The 19,438-nt window shown below is 47.9% G+C and overlaps 1 protein-coding gene across 6 annotated transcripts in view; it reads left to right on the top strand.

The window, feature by feature from the left end:
• LOC139550248 (rho GTPase-activating protein 12-like) overlaps positions 1-19,438 on the top strand; it is a 100,952-nt gene that overhangs the window by 9,937 nt on the left and 71,577 nt on the right. For all 6 annotated transcript variants that reach the window (XM_071361002.1, XM_071361001.1, XM_071361000.1 and 3 more), the window contains exon 2: positions 7,213-7,997. In XM_071361002.1, coding sequence (XP_071217103.1) covers positions 7,290-7,997 — 708 coding nt within the window. In that variant the 5' untranslated portion in view covers positions 7,213-7,289. The remainder of the gene's footprint in view (positions 1-7,212; positions 7,998-19,438) is intronic.

The raw sequence follows: 19,438 nt of genomic DNA, 5'->3' as shown, positions 1-19,438 counted from the left end.
CAAGGAACTTAAACGTTAGCTTTCTTACATGGCACATATTGCACTTTTACTTTCTTCTCCAACACTTTGTTTTTGCATTATTTAAACCAAATTGAACATGTTTCATTATTTATTTGAGGCTAAATAGATTTGATTGATGTATTATATTAAGTTAAAATAAGTGTTCATTCAGTATTGTTGTAATTGTCATTATTACAAATAAATTAAAAAAATTGGCTGATTTAATCGGTGTCTGCTTTTTTTGGTCCTCCAATAATCGGTATCGGCGTTGAAAAATCATAATCGGTCGACCTCTAGTCTGGAAAGCGTAATCAATACATGCTACTGGTAGCCTACTGTAATGAGTAAAATGAAGAGAAGGATACTCTGTGCTTGCAGGACTGTCCCTCAGACATCGGTGCCATGAATACGCTAGGATACACATACACCTCCATTATTAGCCGGAGAGAGAGAGGCAGACGAAAGATGTTCATATCTTTTGGTAATCTGCGTCTCGCAATGTCTTGTCATGCATGTTTTAAATTCACCAAGTAGCCTAAAGTTCATGTCTTCCTCTCTGGTTTTATTTCAATTACAGTCTTCCCCAGGCCTTTATAACCGATCGTTTAAAACATGGAAAATAATGTTTTATGATAACTGAAGTGTGATTTCAATGAAGTGGGGGAACATAAAAACATGTGGTAATGCAGTGCATCAGTCATTATCATGGTGTCCTGCATTGATTATTAGATGAAGAGACAGGGGCCTGGTCAAAAGTAGTGCTCTACATAAGGAATGGGCCTGGGTTAAAGTAGTGCTCTACATAAGGAATAGGGTGCTGTGGGGCCTGGTCAAAAGTAGTGCTCTACATAAGGAATGGGCCTGGGTTAAAGTAGTGCTCTACATAAGGAATAGGGTGCTGTGGGGCCTGGTCAAAAGTAGTGCTCTACATAAGGAATAGGGTGCTGTGGGGCCTGGGTTAAAGTAGTGCTCTACATAAGGAATAGGGTGCTGTGGGGCCTGGTCAAAAGTAGTGCTCTACATAAGGAATAGGGTGCTGTGGGGCCTGGGTTAAAGTAGTGCTCTACATAAGGAATAGGGTGCTGTGGGGCCTGGTCAAAAGTAGTGCTCTACATAAGGAATAGGGTGCTGTGGGGCCTGGTCAAAAGTAGTGCTCTACATAAGGAATAGGGTGCTGTGGGGCCTGGTCAAAAGTAGTGCTCTACATAAGGAATAGGGTGCTGTGGGGCCTGGTCAAAAGTAGTGCTCTACATAAGGAATAGGGTGCTGTGGGGCCTGGTCAAAAGTAGTGCTCTACATAAGGAATAGGGTGCTGTGGGGCCTGGTCAAAAGTAGTGCTCTACATAAGGAATAGGCCTGGTCAAAAGTAGTGCTCTACATAAGGAATAGGGTGCTGTGGGGCCTGGTCAAAAGTAGTGCTCTACATAAGGAATAGGGTGCTGTGGGGCCTGGTCAAAAGTAGTGCTCTACATAGGGAATAGGGTGCTGTGGGGCCTGGTCAAAAGTAGTGCTCTACATAAGGAATAGGGTGCTGTGGGGCCTGGTCAAAAGTAGTGCTCTACATAAGGAATAGGGTGCTGTGGGGCCTGGTCAAAAGTAGTGCTCTACATAAGGAATAGGGTGCTGTGGGGCCTGGTCAAAAGTAGTGCTCTACATAAGGAATAGGGTGCTGTGGGGCCTGGTCAAAAGTAGTGCTCTACATAAGGAATAGGGTGCTGTGGGGCCTGGTCAAAAGTAGTGCTCTACATAAGGAATAGGCCTGGTCAAAAGTAGTGCTCTACATAAGGAATAGGGTGCTGTGGGGCCTGGTCAAAAGTAGTGCTCTACATAAGGAATAGGGTGCTGTGGGGCCTGGTCAAAAGTAGTGCTCTACATAGGGAATAGGGTGCTGTGGGGCCTGGTCAAAAGTAGTGCTCTACATAAGGAATAGGGTGCTGTGGGGCCTGGTCAAAAGTAGTGCTCTACATAAGGAATAGGGTGCTGTGGGGCCTGGTCAAAAGTAGTGCTCTACATAAGGAATAGGGTGCTGTGGGGCCTGGTCAAAAGTAGTGCTCTACATAGGGAATAGGGTGCTGTGGGGCCTGGTCAAAAGTAGTGCTCTACATAAGGAATAGGGTGCTGTGGGGCCTGGTCAAAAGTAGTGCTCTACATAAGGAATAGGGTGCTGTGGGGCCTGGTCAAAAGTAGTGCTCTACATAAGGAATAGGGTGCTGTGGGTCCTGGTCAAAAGTAGTGCTCTACATAAGGAATAGGGTGCTGTGGGTCCTGGTCAAAAGTAGTGCTCTACATAAGGAATAGGGTGCTGTGGGTCCTGGTCAAAAGTAGTGCTCTACATAAGGAATGGGCCTGGGTTAAAGTAGTGTACTACATAAGGAATGGGCCTGGGTTAAAGTAGTGTACTACATAAGGAATGGGCCTGGGTTAAAGTAGTGCACTACATAAGGAATGGGCCTGGGTTAAAGTAGTGCACTACATAGGGAATAGGGTGCTATGGGCACTGGTCAAAAGTAGTGCACTACATAGGGAATAGGGTGCTATGGGTCCTGGTCAAAAGTAGTGCACTATATAGGGAATAGGGTGCTATGGGCTCTGGTCAAAAGTAGTGCACTACATAGGGAATAGGGTGCTATGGGCTCTGGTCAAAAGTAGTGCACTACATAGGGAATAGGGTGCTATTTGTGATGCTCCCACAGAGTCCCAGCATTCCTAACTTGGCCTGACTTCTGTCCTCTAGCTATTCTCTCTGTGACCCTTGTTTGTGTTCAGTACCATTGAAACTGCCCCTCCCTCCAAGTCCCACCCCATACCTCATTATACTTACTTAATCCTCTTTGTTCCTGGAGGAACATAGGCCCGCCCTAAAGCACCTCCATTGTAAATCCCATCCCCTTATTGTCACAGAATATAAGTGGCATTTAAAAGTCAATGCTGTGTCTTTTGGCTCTCTGCAGGCAGACCGATGCGATCAAAGCCAGCCGTGTTAAAGTGATAGTGTGACATTTGAACAATCAGCACGATAGTTGTTCCTGTAGACTTCCAACGCTGGTTAGCAATGCCTCCAGAAACTGCCTTCAACTTCCTTCAAGCTGCTCGCAGAGACATACAAATAATATCCATAAATTATTCTGACTGGGTATGTAGAAAAACGGGTTTAATTGCCCAAATGTCACACTGTCCTTTTAAGGGATGCTGCTAGGGACATACTCTGTTCCCGCCACTTTTGATAAGAAGTGATTTTTGTAGCAGGTTAGGAAAGCATTTTTCCTAACCCTTTTCCTAACCTTAACCTGAGTCTCCTAACCTGCTACTTTAATTCTCCTAGTCTGCTGTATAAGTTCTCCAAACCAGCTACGAAAAAGTGTGTCAGAGACACCTGAAAAGCCTCTGGGAAGCTAGGTCGCTAGAAGAGACTGGCGTCTTGTCTTGGCCGCCCTCCATATCTCCTCAAAATAAGGATTAGTCTGGACAGAGAGAACGTCTACATCTTCCTGTCATTCTCGCCTGCCGAAACTGTCTGTCAGGAGATGCAGCTAGGAAATCAATCAGACCAAGTCTCCATCCTAAATGTCACCCATACCCTATATAGTGCACTGCTTTGGACCAGGGCCCACATAGGTGTGGTCAAAAGGAGAACACTGAAATAGGGAATAGATTGCCATTTAGGATGAATCCACAGTCGTCACATCTGGCCCCTATTCAGTGTCCAATACTATAGAATGAATATGCTGGCCAGTGGCTCAGCTCAGCTTTGATTTATCATTCGGTAAACCATGGATGTTTGGTGGGATTATTAGCCATGGAGTGTGTGGTTGTGGTAATCCAGGGAGAGTGATATGGCTGTTCTGGCTGAGGTATCAGGGGAGTTAGTTAGTCTCACGGTCTGTCTGTGTGTTAAGGTAATGATCTACTGGGAGTGACTGCAGCCATCCCAAATGGTATCCTATTTCCTTTTGAAGCCCGTAAAGGTTCTGGTCAAAAGTAGTTTGTTAGAAAGGGTAAGGGGTGCCATTTGGGACAAACTAGGATGGGCTGGAGAGATACTGCTATAATATCCTATTGCAGACTGTGTAGACAGATGTTGATTGAGAACACATTTTATCTGTGTCTGAAATGGCACCTAGCTTCCTATATATAGTGCACTACGAAAGGGTGCAACCTAGGCCTAGCGAATTGTGATTCATAAAACCACCGTCTGTTTGTTTACCACAGTGGGTTATTGGGTTTGAATTTAAATTACCCATGAGACACCGTGTTGTTTATTTGGATCCTCTCTCTGGCTTCTTGTTCTTCTGTAGCGTGTGATGTGTGATCCATCTGAGTGTTCAGTGGTAATGAATTCTGGGGGTTTTATCTTCACGCCGCTCTGCTTTTAAAAAATTGTATATAACGTTTATTTAACTAGGCGAGTTAAATAAAGGATGAGAATAAATCCAAACCGTGCACACTGAGCCACCTCAAGGCTGGACTGGCCTATCCCACGGTCACCCCTATGAAGAGAGCAGACGGTGGACTTTGTTGCTTTGTTAATGAGGGTTCTGCTTTAGGACCCTTTTCCGTACGGCTTGTCTGAGCCTGTTTCTGTAGCGTGCAGCAGCTTGATGAACAAGTACACCCCCCTGGACATTTTTGGTATGGGTGGTCCTAGTGAAAATCAAACCCACAATCCTTGGCGTTGCAAGCGCCATGCTTTGGTACGACTCGACCGGGGATCAAACCCCCCCCAACCTTCCAATCTCAGGGCGGACACTAACCACAAGGCCACGTAACCCGTACCCCTTCCTGAGTAGTTTTTAAACCAGCCTCGGGGCTCTAGCTGGGTGTTGGCTGGCTCAGTGGCGACAGGGTATAAATACTCAAAGCAGTTTGGCTCACTGTGGTTCTCTTGTGGGCACCCTTTTCTTAAGTCCCTAGTAACTCGGCTACTCAAAACCAATGTTTCTGAAAAGGATGGTTTGGTGGACAGAAATGGGGGAAATTTGAGAGCAATGACACCATGTTTGTGTGATGATGACTATCTTAACTAGCCTGGGTAAAGTTCATCCAAATACTGTACATGAAACATGACCTAACTTTGAGGCTCGGCAAACCAGCAAGGGCCTCAGGCTCGGCAAACCAGCAAGGGCCTCAGGCTCGGCAAACCAGCAAGGGCCTCAGGCTCGGCAAATCAGCAAGGGCCTCAGGCTGGGCAAACCAGCAAGGGCCTCAGGCGGGGCAAACCAGCAAGGGCCTCAGGCGGGGCAAACCAGCAAGGGCCTCAGGCTGGGCAAACCAGCAAGGGCCTCAGGCGGGGCAAACCAGCAAGGGCCTCAGGCGGGGCAAACCAGCAAGGGCCTCAGGCGGGGCAAACCAGCAAGGGCCTCAGGCGGGGCAAATCAGCAAGGGCCTCAGGCGGGGCAAATCAGCAAGGGCCTCAGGCGGGGCAAACCAGCAAGGGCCTCAGGCGGGGCAAACCAGCAAGGGCCTCAGGCGGGGCAAACCAGCAAGGGCCTCAGGCGGGGCAAACCAGCAAGGGCCTCAGGCGGGGCAAACCAGCAAGGGCCTCAGGCGGGGCAAACCAGCAAGGGCCTCAGGCGGGGCAAACCAGCAAGGGCCTCAGGCGGGGCAAACCAGCAAGGGCCTCAGGCGGGGAAAACCAGCAAGGGCCTCAGGCGGGGCAAATCACAAACTTCCCCTTCTGGAGTACAGTTTATCCCGTCGGCATAACATCAGGACATTAAACATTATCACTGCTCTGGCTCAGGGTTTTAGGTTGGATTGTGAGAAGCTCAAATACTTGTACTGATTGTCAACTTCTTTTCTGGACCAGTTGTGGGAATTTCAAAAGTGAAATGGAGCAATTAATTTTGTATTCCAGGTTAGTGAATGTCTCTCTTAGGTGGAGCTGCTCATCAAAGGTCAGATTGTGCAACAAGCTACACATGACTGAGCTCATTTTATGTCCCTAGTTTCAGGTATGTGTGGCATCATGAGGGAAGTATGTGTGGGTTGAGTAATCAGAACAACGAATGGCACTGTGCTGCAGGTCTGGGGCCAGTCAGTCAGAGTTGCAGGTCTGGGGCCAGTCAGTCAGAGTTGCAGGCCTGGGGCCAGTCAGTCAGAGCTGCAGGTCTGGGGCCAGTCAGTCAGAGCTGCAGGTCTGGGGTCAGTCAGTCAGAGCTGCAGGTCTGGGGGGCCAGTCAGTCAGAGCTGCAGATCTGGGGCCAGTCAGTCAGAGCTGCAGGTCTGGGGCCAGTCAGTCAGAGCTGCAGGTCTGGGGTCAGTCAGTCAGAGCTGCAGGTCTGGGGCCAGTCAGTCAGAGCTGCAGGTCTGGGGTCAGTCAGTCAGAGCTGCTTGCTCAGATTGAAAGTCCGTGTGTGAGTGGGGTAAAGAGGAACACGTGAGTCGTATTAGTCACACTCCCTCTCTGGCTTGGAGCAGCTCTTCCTGTATAACACCAGAGAGCCTTGTGGATGGGTTTACCCAGCCTCGTCTTCAGTCTTTTCTCTTGACTGTGTGTGTTCCTGTAATCTTACCGACCAGAGAGCCTTGTGGATGGGTTTACCCAGCCTCGTCTTCAGTCTTTTCTCTTGACTGTGTGTGTTCCTGTAATCTTATCGACCAGAGAGCCTTGTGGATGGGTTTACCCAGCCTCGTCTTCAGTCTTTTCTCTTGACTGTGTGTGTTCCTGTAATCTTACCGACCAGAGAGCCTTGTGGATGGGTTTACCCAGCCTCGTCTTCAGTCTTTTCTCTTGACTGTGTGTGTTCCTGTAATCTTATCGACCAGAGAGCCTTGTGGATGGGTTTACCCAGCCTCGTCTTCAGTCTTTTCTCTTGACTGTGTGTGTTCCTGTAATCTTATCGACCAGAGAGCCTTGTGGATGGGTTTACCCAGCCTCGTCTTCAGTCTTTTCTCTTGACTGTGTGTGTTCCTGTAATCTTACCGACCTGTTCCAGGCTGCTTCCTAGGCTAGGAGTCCAACTCTTACTGTTTACAGTGTACATAGACGTGGGGAATGGGATTACCAGTCAGTCTATGCTCCCTCGTCCCATCCCTCCGTTCTATATTGTGAGTGTCTAAACTACGCAAGCACAGAAATCTTGGAGTTGAAGGATTCTGGATTTCTTGCTAATTCTCTCCTGATTCCAGAAATCTTTTACTGGAATTTTGCAAACCTAGTGTGTATATAAACTAATGTTATGATTAACTAGGCCTATTCTCTCTCCTCTCCAGCTGTACGGTGGGCCATGCAGAGCCAGCCTGTGTGCCTGCAACGGTGAGCTCCAGCACCAGCCAACGTTTTCACCGTGATGGCAGCAGAGCGGGATGGGCGGGGGTGTGAGCTGCCCATCGCCCCGGGCCAGGTGTACATCGAGGTGGAGTATGACTACAATTACAAGTCCAAGGAGCGCCAGGTCTCCATCCACCAGGGAGAGTGTTACATGCTGGTGAAAAAGACCAACGGGGACTGGTGGCAGGTCAAGAAGGAGGAGGGGGCCAAGGCGTTCTATGTCCCAGCGCAGTACGTCAGGGAGGTCCGCAAGGCCCTCATGCCGCCTCCCAAGCCCCTGAACCTGGGGCATCACCGTGGGGGGAGCGGGGGGAACCCGGTGCGGGTCAAGCCCATCGTCCTGGACATGGGCAGATCTAACGAGAGCCTGAATGTGCCCAGTTTCAGTCGGCCCTCTCCCTCCTCACCCTCTCCCTCTTCCTCGTCGGGGGCAGCCCTCACCCCTCCAAGGCAGCACAGGGATGCCAACCAGAACCCTGGTAGAGACCCTGGCAGCCCCACCGACCACGACAGGGCCTTGGTAGATGTCCTCCAAAACACCAACCCTCACGTTCCTGGACGGGGATGTAACACGCTGCCCCGTGCCCGTGCAACCTCCCCCGAGCTCCGCAGGGCGCCCCTGGACGTGGACATGCCTCCGGGGCCCTGTGACTCGGAGGGGTCGGAGAGACGCAACGACTCAGAGTCTGGAGATGAGCTGAGCAGCGGTTCAAGTGAACACTTGCAGGTAAGGTCTCTCCATCTCTCTCTGTTAAGGTCTCCATCGCTCTCTCTGTTAAGGTCTCTCCATCTCTCTCTCAGTTAAGGTCTCAAAATCTCTCTCTGTTAAGGTCTCTCCATCTCTCTCTGTTAAGGTCTCTCCATCTCTCTCTCTGTTAAGGTCTCTCCATCTCTCTCTGTTAAGGTCTCTCCATCTCTCTCTGTTAAGGCCTCTCCATCTCTCTCTCAGTTAAGGTCTCTCCATCTCTCTCTGTTAAGGTCTCTCCATCTCTCTCTCTGTTAAGGTCTCTCCATCTCTCTCTGTTAAGGTCTCTCCATCTCTCTCTCAGTTAAGGTCTCTCCATCTCTCTCTCTGTTAAGGTCTCTCCATCTCTCTCTCAGTTAAGGTCTCAAAATCTCTCTCTGTTAAGGTCTCTCCATCTCTCTCTGTTAAGGTCTCTCCATCTCTCTCTCTCTCTGTTAAGGTCTCTCCATCTCTCTCTCTCTCTGTTAAGGTCTCTCCATCTCTCTCTCTCTCTGTTAAGGTCTCTCCATCTCTCTCTCTCTCTGTTAAGGTCTCTCCATCTCTCTCTCTCTCTGTTAAGGTCTCTCCATCTCTCTCTCTCTCTCTCAGTTAAGGTCTCTCCATCTCTCTCTCTCAGTTAAGGTCTCTCCATCTCTCTCTCTCTGTTAAGGTCTCTCCATCTCTCTCTCTCTGTTAAGGTCTCTCCATCTCTCTCCATCTCTCAGTTAAGGTCTCTCCATCTCTCTCAGGTAATTCTTGTTGAATGACAAAAGCTGGTGATGTTTTGGTCTTTTGCTCCTGTCGGTGAATCTTTTGACATGTTTTCCTGCTGATCGTGTGCAGTGGTGGTGATGGGAAAGTCATCTGAGCCTACTGCAAGTGTTCTTTCTGTTAGGTAGCACAGTATGAGGTACTACCTGAACTGAATTATTTTACTCTGGTACTAATGAATACACCCTGTTGTTCTCTGTAGTGGCTGACTGATTAGGGCCTGGGTGTAGTGGCTGACTGATTAGGGCCTGGGTGTAGTGGCTGGCTGATTAGGGCCTGGGTGTAGTAGCTGACTGATTAGGGCCTGGGTGTAGTGGCTGGCTGATTAGGGCCTGGGTGTAGTGGCTGACTGATTAGAGCCTGGGTGTAGTGGCTGACTGATTAGGGCCTGGGTGTAGTGGCTGGCTGATTAGGGCCTGGGTGTAGTGGCTGACTGATTAGGGCCTGGGTGTAGTGGCTGACTGATTAGGGCCTGGGTGTAGTGGCTGACTGATTAGGGCCTGGGTGTAGTGGCTGGCTGATTAGAGCCTGGGTGTAGTGGCTGGCTGATTAGGGCCTGGGTGTAGTGGCTGACTGATTAGGGCCTGGGTGTAGTGCATCGTTTCCCAAACTAGGGGTCGCCTGATTTGAAAATGGGGTCGCGAGAGAACTCTGAAATCAAATAAATACAATTGAGCTTGGTTCATAGTACCAGGGGGTTCATAGTACCAGGGGGTTCATAGTACCAGGGGTTCATAGTACCAGGGGTTCATAGTACCAGGGGGTTCATAGTACCAGGGGGTTCATAGTACCAGGGGGTTCATAGTACCAGGGGGTTCATAGTACCAGGGGTTCATAGTACCAGGGGTTCATAGTACCAGGGGTTCATAGTACCAGGGGTTCATAGTACCAGGAGGTTCATAGTACCAGGAGGTTCATAGTACCAGGGGTTCATAGTACCAGGGGTTCATAGTACCAGGAGGTTCATAGTACCAGGAGGTTCATATTACCAGGGGGGTTCATAGTACCAGGGGGGTTCATAGTACCAGGGGGGTTCATAGTACCAGGGGGGTTCATAGTACCAGGGGGGTTCATAGTACCAGGGGGGTTCATAGTACCAGGGGGGTTCATAGTACCAGGGGGTTAAGTAAGTCAGTAACCTGAGAGGTTTCTGTTTTCTTACTACAAATGCTCTATCTTTTGTACCGTTTTATCTACTAAATATTATGACCTCATCACTGTCCCTCTGTGGATAAGAAGCCATGCAACCCTCCACCCTCACTGTCCCTCTGTGGATAAGAAGCCATGCAACCCTGCACCCTCACTGTCCCTCTGTGGATAAGAAGCCATGCAACCCTGCACCCTCACTGTCCCTCTGTGGATAAGAAGCCATGCAACCCTGCACCCATCACTGTCCCTCTGTGGATAAGAGGCCATGCAACCCTGCACCCTCACTGTCCCTCTGTGGATAAGAAGCCATGCAACCCTGCACCCTCACTGTCCCTCTGTGGATAAGAAGCCATGCAACCCTGCACCATCACTGTCCCTCTGTGGATAAGAAGCCATGCAACCCTCCACCCTCACTGTCCCTCTGTGGATAAGAAGCCATGCAACCCTCCACCCTCACTGTCCCTCTGTGGATAAGAAGCCATGCAACCCTGCACCCTCACTGTCCCTCTGTGGATAAGAAGCCATCTTCTTGTCCCTCATTTGTTTGTATTTTTTGTCCATCACTTATAGGTATTCTATCCCTGATATCCCTCAACCCTGATCTTCTTCTTCTCTCTCTGCATCACACTTGCCTAGTTAAATAAAGGTTAAGAACAAATTCTTATTTACAATGACGGCTTGCCCCGGCCAAACCCAGACGACGCTGGGCCAATTGTGTGCCGCCCTATAGGACTCCCAATTAAGGCCGGATGTGATACAGCCTGGAATCGATCCAGGGACTGTAGTGACGCCTCTTGCACTGAGATGCAGTGCCTTAGACCGCTGCGCCATTTGGGAGCCCTAACAATGGTGATTTATGGTGAAAAATACAGAATAGAAAACTCTACTCGTAAAATATTTAGAAACAAATGGTTTGGGGTATAAATATACAATATTATGCAAAGTTAGTATTGATCATATTGAGTAATATTTATTTATTGTCATTTACATTCTGTGTAGCGGGAGTGTGCTACTGTACCCCTTTCAAGCTGAAATATTTACCTTTTGGGTGACCTGACCAAATTCACATAGAAATATGAGTTATGGATGTGTTATTTTCATTGAAAGCAAGTCTAAGAAGCAGTATATCTGTTCTAAGGGTGCTATTTCTATGCTTGCCGTTCTTAAGTTTTGTTTTTGTGTTGTCTTTCGGTTTTGTACTTCAAACACCAGAATTATCTAGTTACTGAACAGATATTTCACAGCAGTTTAGATGGTACACTGATTCTCTACACAATTGCTTGTTTTTGTCACGTAAACTGAAATTAGGAGAACTATTACAGTTTTAGCAACCAGAAAATGGAGGAGCGATTAAAAAAACAAAAATAAGGGGAAAAAAATGTTTTTGCATAATGCACCTTTTAAGCCCAGCTGAGATAAATGTCAAATTTTACAAAAATGACATCTATGTATAACAATACAAGGCTCATTTAACAGTAAAATAAGACAAAATGCATTTAAAAATGTAAGCTGCAAATGCCTGAAATCTTTTATCTTCGTGTAGTTCACCAGGTAATGTTGCTACTGTGTGACTGAGACATGTAGCCTCAACTGCTAGCATGAAAAAAAAATATTTTTAATGGTAATGAATGCCATTGAAATATGCTGTCATTGGCATTCATCAGCACATCAATCTCTTCATTTTACATAAAGTATGATCACTTATTTTAGAAGGTATAAAAATAGTTTTTAAATGTGTTTATCCGAGGGTCGCCTCAACACCCAACGTTTTTTTTTGCAGCTTTGAAATTGACCACTAGTAGTAACTTACACACAACTGTCAATCATTTAATAATAAAACGTCTGATTGGCTTAGAATAATAACTTTTATGGATATAACAACCACATGAATTGGTTGAAACATTAAACAGCAGAACATTTTGTATTTATTTGTATTATTATTTGAATCCAAAGATGGTAATGGAATTAATGGGTACGCGTACCTTAGTGGCTGGTATGGCCTTTGTTCCCATGCCACCCGGCTCTATTAGATGTCCCCTGTCCCAAATGGCACCCTGTGTCCTACAAAGTGCACTACTATGGGCCCTGGTCAAAAGTAGTGCACTATAAAGGGATTAGGGTGCCACTAGGGCAGGCCTGGCTGCTGTTGCTTGCGTTGCCATGCCACCCGGCTGGCTCTGTTGGAGCTTTATTGGAGTGTTTACAGCAGAACAAAGGGGCCAGTGAGTGAATAGAAACTGGGTCACATTGGTGCAGTACTGGGCCACTGTGTGAATGGGCAACAGGGGCTGTGTGGGTGGGGGATACAGGCCCGCTCAGTTCATAGATGGATCTCCCAAACAAAACCACTATCTGGGTGTGTAGGCTACTATTCAGTTGGGGTCTGCAAAAAATTCCTAAACATACATAATTAACAACAACAAAAAACAAAAGACATAAAAAATTTAAAATACATTTAAATTAAAAATTATACCCAAATAAAATGTTTTTTTAAATACAAGAATTTCAAAGTTGTTTCTGTATTTTTCAGAGACGAGCAAAACAAACACTGACTTAATGCTGCCATATGTAACTTTTTGGGTGACAACCAAATAAACATAGAAATGTTATTTCTAGATCTGTCATTCTCATTTAAGCATGTCTAAGAAGTGGTCGATCAGTTCTATGTGCACTATTTCTATTTCTCGTTTTGTTTCTGTTTTTTACTTTCTGTTGTACACCAGATTCAAACAGCTGAAAATACAATATTTTTGCTTATGGAAATTATATTTCACAGCGGTTTAGATGGTACAATGATTCTCTACACAATGACGTCTTGATTTGTCACACAAACTGAAATTAGGCGAAGGATTTAGAATTTTAGCAACCAGGAAATGGCGGTGCGATTTTTGCATATTTAACTTTTTTTTTTTAAGGATTTAATGCTGAGTCAGTAGGTGACTTTTTAACAGGAAGAAATGTTATTTGAAAGAAAACGACATGTTTGTCAGCTCCAGAGGGGAGTTCCTAAAGCCTTTAAGTGACCATTGAAATACTGCCCAAGATAAAGGTCAACATAGTCCAGCCAGTTCTGGTTGTGTAGGCAGCAAGCCAAGAGCAAGACAGCAAGCCAAGAGCAAGACAGCAAGCCAAGAGCAAGACAGCAAGCCAAGAGCAAGACAGCAAGCCAAGAGCAAGACAGCAAGCCAAGAGCAAGCCAAGAGCAAGACAGCAAGCCAAGAGCAAGACAGCAAGCCAAGAGCCCAGCTCTAATCTATCCTCAGTCAATCACTCGCTTTGTTTCTCTATCTCTTTCTCTCTCTCTCTGCACTGCTAAAAGTGTCTGGACTTGTCTTAGTCAGGGAACTGTAAAGCACTTAGTGACAACTGCTCATGTCAAAAAATATTTAAATCTATTTGATTGATTCTCATGTTGGAGCTAGGAACACTAGCATTTTGCTACACCCACAATAACATCTGCTAAGTGTGTGTGTGTGTCTGTGTGTGTGTGTGTGTGTGTGTGTGAGACCGACAAAATTTGATTTGATTCTTATGTACAGGGTGTTCAACTTTTCATTTATTTTATTTCACCTTTATTTAACCAGGTAGGCTAGTTGCATCTGCGACCTGGCCAAGATAAAGCATAGCAATTCGACACATACAACAACACAGAGTTACACATGGAATAAACAAAACATACAGTCAATAATACAGTAGAAAAAAAGAAAACAAAAAGTATATATACAGTGAGTGCAAATGAGGTAAGATAAGGGAGTTAAGGCAATAAATAGGCCATGGTGGCGAAGTAATTACAATATAGCAATTAAACACTAGAATGGTAGATGTGCAGAAGATGAATGTGCATTGAGATACTGGGGTGCAAAGGAGCAAGATAAATAAATACATTATGGGGATGAGGTAGATAGCCCATCTGTAAACAGCCTATGTACAGGTGCAGTGATCTATGAGCTGCTCTGACAGCTGGTGCTTAAAGCTAGTGAGGGAGATGTGAGTCTCCAGCTTCAGAAATTTTTGCAGTTCGTTCCAGTCGTTGGCAGCAGAGAACTGGAAGGAAAGGCGGCCAAAGGAGGAATTGGCTTTGGGGGTGACCAGAGAGATATACCTGCTGGAGCGCGTGCTACGAGTGGGTGCTGCTATGGTGACCAGTGAGCTGAGATAAGGCGGGGCTTTACCTAGCAGAGACTTGTAGGTAACCTGTAGCCAGTGGGTTTGGCGACGAGTATGAAGCAAGGGCCAACCAACAAGAGCGTACAGGTCGCAGTGGTGGGTAGTGTATGAGTGGCATCTGATGAAGTTCATCAAAGGTTAGTGATTAATTTGATCTCTATTTGTGCTTTTTGTGACTCCTCCCTTTGGCGGGAAAAATGGCTGGGTTTATCTGTGACTTGGTGGTGACCTAACATAATCGTTTGTGGAGCTTTCGCTGTAAAGCATTTTTGAAATCAGACACTGTGGCTGGATTAACGAGAATTTCATCTTTAAAATGATACCTAATACTTGTGTGTTTGAGAAATTAGATTTGAGATTTCTGTTGATTTGTATTTGGCTCCCTGCAATTTTATTGGCTGTTGGCGAGGGGTTCCGCTAGCAGTGAAATAAGACAGTAATCACTAACCAGGACAGTAATGGACGAGGCATATTGATATTAGAGAGAGGCATGCGTAGCCAAGTGAACATATGGGTCCAGAGAGTGGTTGGGCTGGCTGGGGACACGGCGATTCAGACAGTTAGCAGGCCGGTGCTAACAAGCTAGCAGTTAGCCAGCAGTTAGTAGGCTGGGGCTAAACAAGCTAGCAGTTAGCAGTTAGCAGACTGGGGCTAGCAAGCTAGCAGTTAGCAGACCGGGGCAAGCAAGCAAGCAGTTAGCAGCCCAGGGCAAGCAAGCAATCAGTTAGCAGACTGGGGCAAGCAAGCTAGCAGTTAGCAGACTGGGGCAAGCAAGCTAGCAATTAGCAGACGGGGGCAAGCAAGCTAGCAGTTAGCAGACCGGGGCAAGCAAGCTAGCAGTTAGCAAAACGGGTGGCTTGTAGTTAGCAGACCAGGTTAGCAAGCAAGCAGTTAGCAGACCGGGGCAAGCAGGCTAGCAGTTAGCAGACCGGGACTAGAAAGTTAGCAGAAGGGCCTTTGGGGGATGTCGCGATGGAGGTGAGTCTGTTTTTGCGTCTCCGTGCGGTGACGTCGATAGACCAGTTGTGGATTAGTAGGGTTACAAGTAGCTCTAGGTAGGCAGCAGGCCGCGGTTAGCAGAATGGGCCTTCAGCGGACGTCGCGCCTGAGGGGCCTGTTGGAATCCTCGGGCAGATTATGTCGTTATTCAAGTCGTAGAGGATCGGTGGGGTTCCGTGCCCCGTACCGGCAGTAGAAGGGGTCCGGATATTGTAGCCCAGGAGTGGGCTCCGGTGGTAGCACAGGAGCCCTACCCGGGCTAGCTTCAGGCTAATTGGTGCTTGCTCCGGGATGGAAACGCTAGCCAGGAGTAGGCGGCTAGCTAGTTGTGAAGATCCAGATGAAAAGGTTCAGAGTTTGCGGTAGGAATCCGGGGATATGGAGAGGGGGACGGGGGGGTATACAAAAGTACACCGAGGCATATCATGCATTATAAACAACCAGGTTGTTTGTGAGTTAAACTCTTGATCAGCTCTGTGTTGGCGCTGCACTCTGACCGTCTCAGGGACGTGTGTGTGTTGGATCTTCAGAGGCTGTAGCTGTTTGACACTGAGTGACTGTCTGACTGCCCTAGTTTCAATGCACTACTGTTTGTTTCCCCCTGGTCTCTCTGTGTACATCTGTCTGACCTCCCAACATTGGTATATTTCTCTTATCAGCTGTATTTGAGGAGAAACTGTGACCTAGTTTGCCACCACTTTCCAAAATGGCACCCTATCCTCTATCTAGTGCACTACTTTAACCAGGGCCTATAGAGATCTGGTCTAAAGTAGTGCACTTTATAATGAATAGGTGGTCATTTGAGATGTACTGTGTCTGTCTGTCTCTGTCTCTCTCTCTCCTCTCTTTCTTTCTCTCTCCTCTCTTTCTCCTTTCTCTCTCTTTCTTTCTCCTTTCTCTCTGTCTCTCTCTCCTCTCTTTTTCTCTTTCTCCCTCTTTCTCCTTTCTCTCTCTTTCTTTCTCCTTTCTCTCCGTCTCTCTCTTTCTTCTCTCTCTCTTTCTCTCTCCCGTGTATCCCACTTCAGTGGATAACAGGGGGGGCTCTAAACACTATATTTTAGGAGCTTAGCCCGGCTCCAACTTTTCTTAGATTTCCTCACTGTTGTATTCAGGAAATGTCTCCAGATTCATCCTCAAATAGCGACATGGACTCAAGATTCTGACAACCCTGTGTTGAACTCATCCCTGGGAGACCCTGCTGTTGCTCAATCCATATTGCCGACATGGACTCAGACTTTAGTGTACGTTTCTTGATATCAAAAAGGTCATTATAATATATTGTGGTGTTTATCCTTGCAGAATGCTATTTTCCCCCCATCCAGCTCCTCTAAAGACATTCTCAAGGTCTCCTTGCCTCTGTTCATTTGCTGCATCAGTGCCCATTATCGATTTCCTTTTTTCTGAAGTCTATTGTTTTTTCTATAACACTTGGGAAGGACTTTGAGAATGCAGTATAATAATCTATCAAGATTTATATGAGTTGAATATGGTTGTGAAATTCAGGTACATTTCCCATAATTCCCGGGTTTTCCAAAAATCCTGGTTGGAGGATTCACATATTTTGTCCTAAAACCTGGGCATTTTGGGAATGTTACTGGAATATTGCAACCTTAGTAAGCATGCTGCAGAACTGTTGCTCAATCCATATTTCTGTTTCCTGTAGGAAACAGAGCACTGATTTCAACATGACTTGCAGATCATTCTAGATAATGAAATGAGCTCAGGGTATTGTATAGAGTGCATTGTTTTAAGTAATGTTCCTAGAGAAAGGTGCTTTCGGTATTGTATCTTATCGTGGACGCAACAGGAAGTCCCCTAGATGCTTGTTAGGCATATTGTTCAAGTTAACACCCTCCCTCCATATCCCTCTGTTCTCTATCCTCTTTCAACCTGCTCAGCCCTTCTATGTGTTATTTTTACCAAGGCAGTGAGTCAGCAGAAAGACAACCTCTCTTCCTCTCTCCTCCTCTCCCTCACTCTCTTCCCCCTCTCCTTCACTCTTCCTCCCCTCCATCTCTCTTCCTCCTGTCCCTCCCTCTCTCTTCCTCCCTCTCTCACTTTTTTTTCCTGTCAAAGAAGCACTAAGGACAATATTTGTAGTCTAATCAGAACGGTCAACGAGCCCCTCCCTCTCTCTGGTTTATCTCCCATCTCTCTCCTCTATCTCTCCCTCACACTTCCTCCTCTCCTCTTCCTCACTCTCTCTAGTTTATCTCCCATCTCTCTCCTCTATCTCTCCCTCACACTTCCTCCTCTCCTCTTCCTCCCTCTCTCTAGTTTATCTCCCATCTCTCTCCTCTATCTCTCCCTCACACTTCCTCCTCTCCTCTTCCTCCCTCTCTCTGGTTTATCTCCCATCACTCTCCTCTATCTCTCCTGGCAGGCAGCTGTAATAAACATTTCAATCAACTCTCTCTGCCTGTGTAGCAGAGGGGGACACCACAGACACAGACACAGACACACAGACACACAGACAGACAGACAGACAGACAGACACAGACAGACAGACAGACACTGAACCCCTCTGAGGGAGACAGAGATTGGCCAGCTGCAGTCATGTTGCTCATTCTCTTTTTAAAAGGTTTATTATGTGACATGAGGGCAGGGGGCTGTATGGGCTTTCTAAAGGGGACACGCAGTGGGAACAGGGACCGGGTTCTGTTTTGGCCTGGGATGTAGCCTAATGCTGGAATGACTCTGCAGTCTTGGTTGCCAGGTGTCTTTTCCCTCTGTGATAGGGCGATTTAGTCCCCCCCCCCCGTCCATCCGTCCATGTAATCTTATTCAGTATGATCTAAAAAGGAGAACTGATCCTAGATCAGCAGTCTTACTCTGAGACGCTTGATAAATACAGTACAACCCCTGCACTGTTTTGTACTACAGTGCACTACTGTAGCAGTGAGTCATGTTGAATGTCAGTCTGTAGGAACTTTCTGTTCTCCTCTGCTGTCCTCTCTGCTGTCCTCTCCTCTGCTGTCCTCTCCTCTCCTCTGCTGTCCTTTCCTCTCCTCTGCTGTCCTCTCCTCTGCTGTCCTTTCCTCTCCTCTGCTGTCCTTTCCTCTCCTCTGCTGTCCTCTCCTCTGCTGTCCTTTCCTCTCCTCTGCTGTCCTCTCCTCTGCTGTCCTTTCCTCTCCTACTGTCCTTTCCTCTCCTACTGTCATTTCCTCTCCTCTACTGTCCTTTCCTCTCCTCTGCTGTCCTTTCCTCTCCTCTGCTGTCCTTTCCTCTCCTCTGCTGTCCCCTCCTCTGCTGTCCTCTCCTCTGCTGTCCTCTCCTCTCCTCTGCTGTTCTTTACTCTCCTCTACTATCCCCTCCTCTGCTGTACTCTCCTCTGCTGTCCTCTCCTCTGCTGTCCCTTCCTCTGCTCTGCTGTTCTTTACTCTCCTCTACTATCCCCTCCTCTGCTGTCCTCTCCTCTCCTCTGCTGTCCCTTCCTCTGCTGTCCTCCTCTGCTCTCCTCTCCTGCTCTCCTCTCCTCTGCTGTCCTCTCCTCTGCGGTCCTCTCCTCTCCTCTGCTGTCCCTTCCTCTGCTGTCCTCCTCTGCTCTCCTCTCCTCTCCTCTGCTCTCCTCTCCTCTGCTCTCCTCTCCTCTGCTCTCCTCTCCTCTGCTGTCCTCTCCTCTGCTGTCCTCTCCTCTCCTCTGCTGTCCCTTCCTCTGCTGTCCTCCTCTGCTCTCCTCTCCTCTGCTCTCCTCTCCTCTGCTGTCCTCTCCTCTGCTGTCCTCTCCTCTGCTGTCCTCTCCTCTCCTCTGCTGTCCCTTCCTCTGCTGTCCTCCTCTGCTCTCCTCTCCTCTGCTCTCCTCTCCTCTGCTGTCCTCTCCTCTGCTGTCCTCTCCTCTCCTCTGCTGTTATTTCCTCTCCTCTGCTGTCCTCCTCTGCGGCTGACTGATTTGTAAAGACTGAGGTATGTTCTGTTTTCTTGGGAGAGACTCTGGCACTCTGCCCAGGGGGGGTGGAGGGGGGGGTGGAGGTGGAAGTGGGGAAGGGAGGTGTGACGGGCGTCGGGGGAGGGAGAGTGACGGGCGTCGGGAGGGAGCGTGACGGGCGTCGGGGAAGGGAGGAGTGACGGGCGTCGGGGAAGGGAGGAGTGACGGGCGTCGGGGGAGGGAGAGTGAGGGGAGGGAGGGAGAGTGACGGGCGTGGGGGGGGGTGACTGGCGTGGAGGGGAGTAGGGAGCTTGACTGGGGGAGAGGGGGGGTGGAAGTGATGGGCGTAGGGGAAGGGTGACGGGCGTGGAGGGGAGTAGGGAGCTTGACGGGGGGAGAGGGGGGGTGGAAGTGATGGGCGTAGGGGAAGGGTGACGGGCGTGGAGGGGAGTAGGGAGCTTGACGGGGGGAGAGGGGGGGTGGAGGTGGAAGT

The sequence above is a fragment of the Salvelinus alpinus genome, chromosome 23, assembly GCF_045679555.1.
Source record: "Salvelinus alpinus chromosome 23, SLU_Salpinus.1, whole genome shotgun sequence".
Taxonomy (NCBI): Eukaryota; Metazoa; Chordata; class Actinopteri; order Salmoniformes; family Salmonidae; genus Salvelinus; species Salvelinus alpinus.
This window is presented reverse-complemented; position numbering and strand designations above follow the sequence as displayed.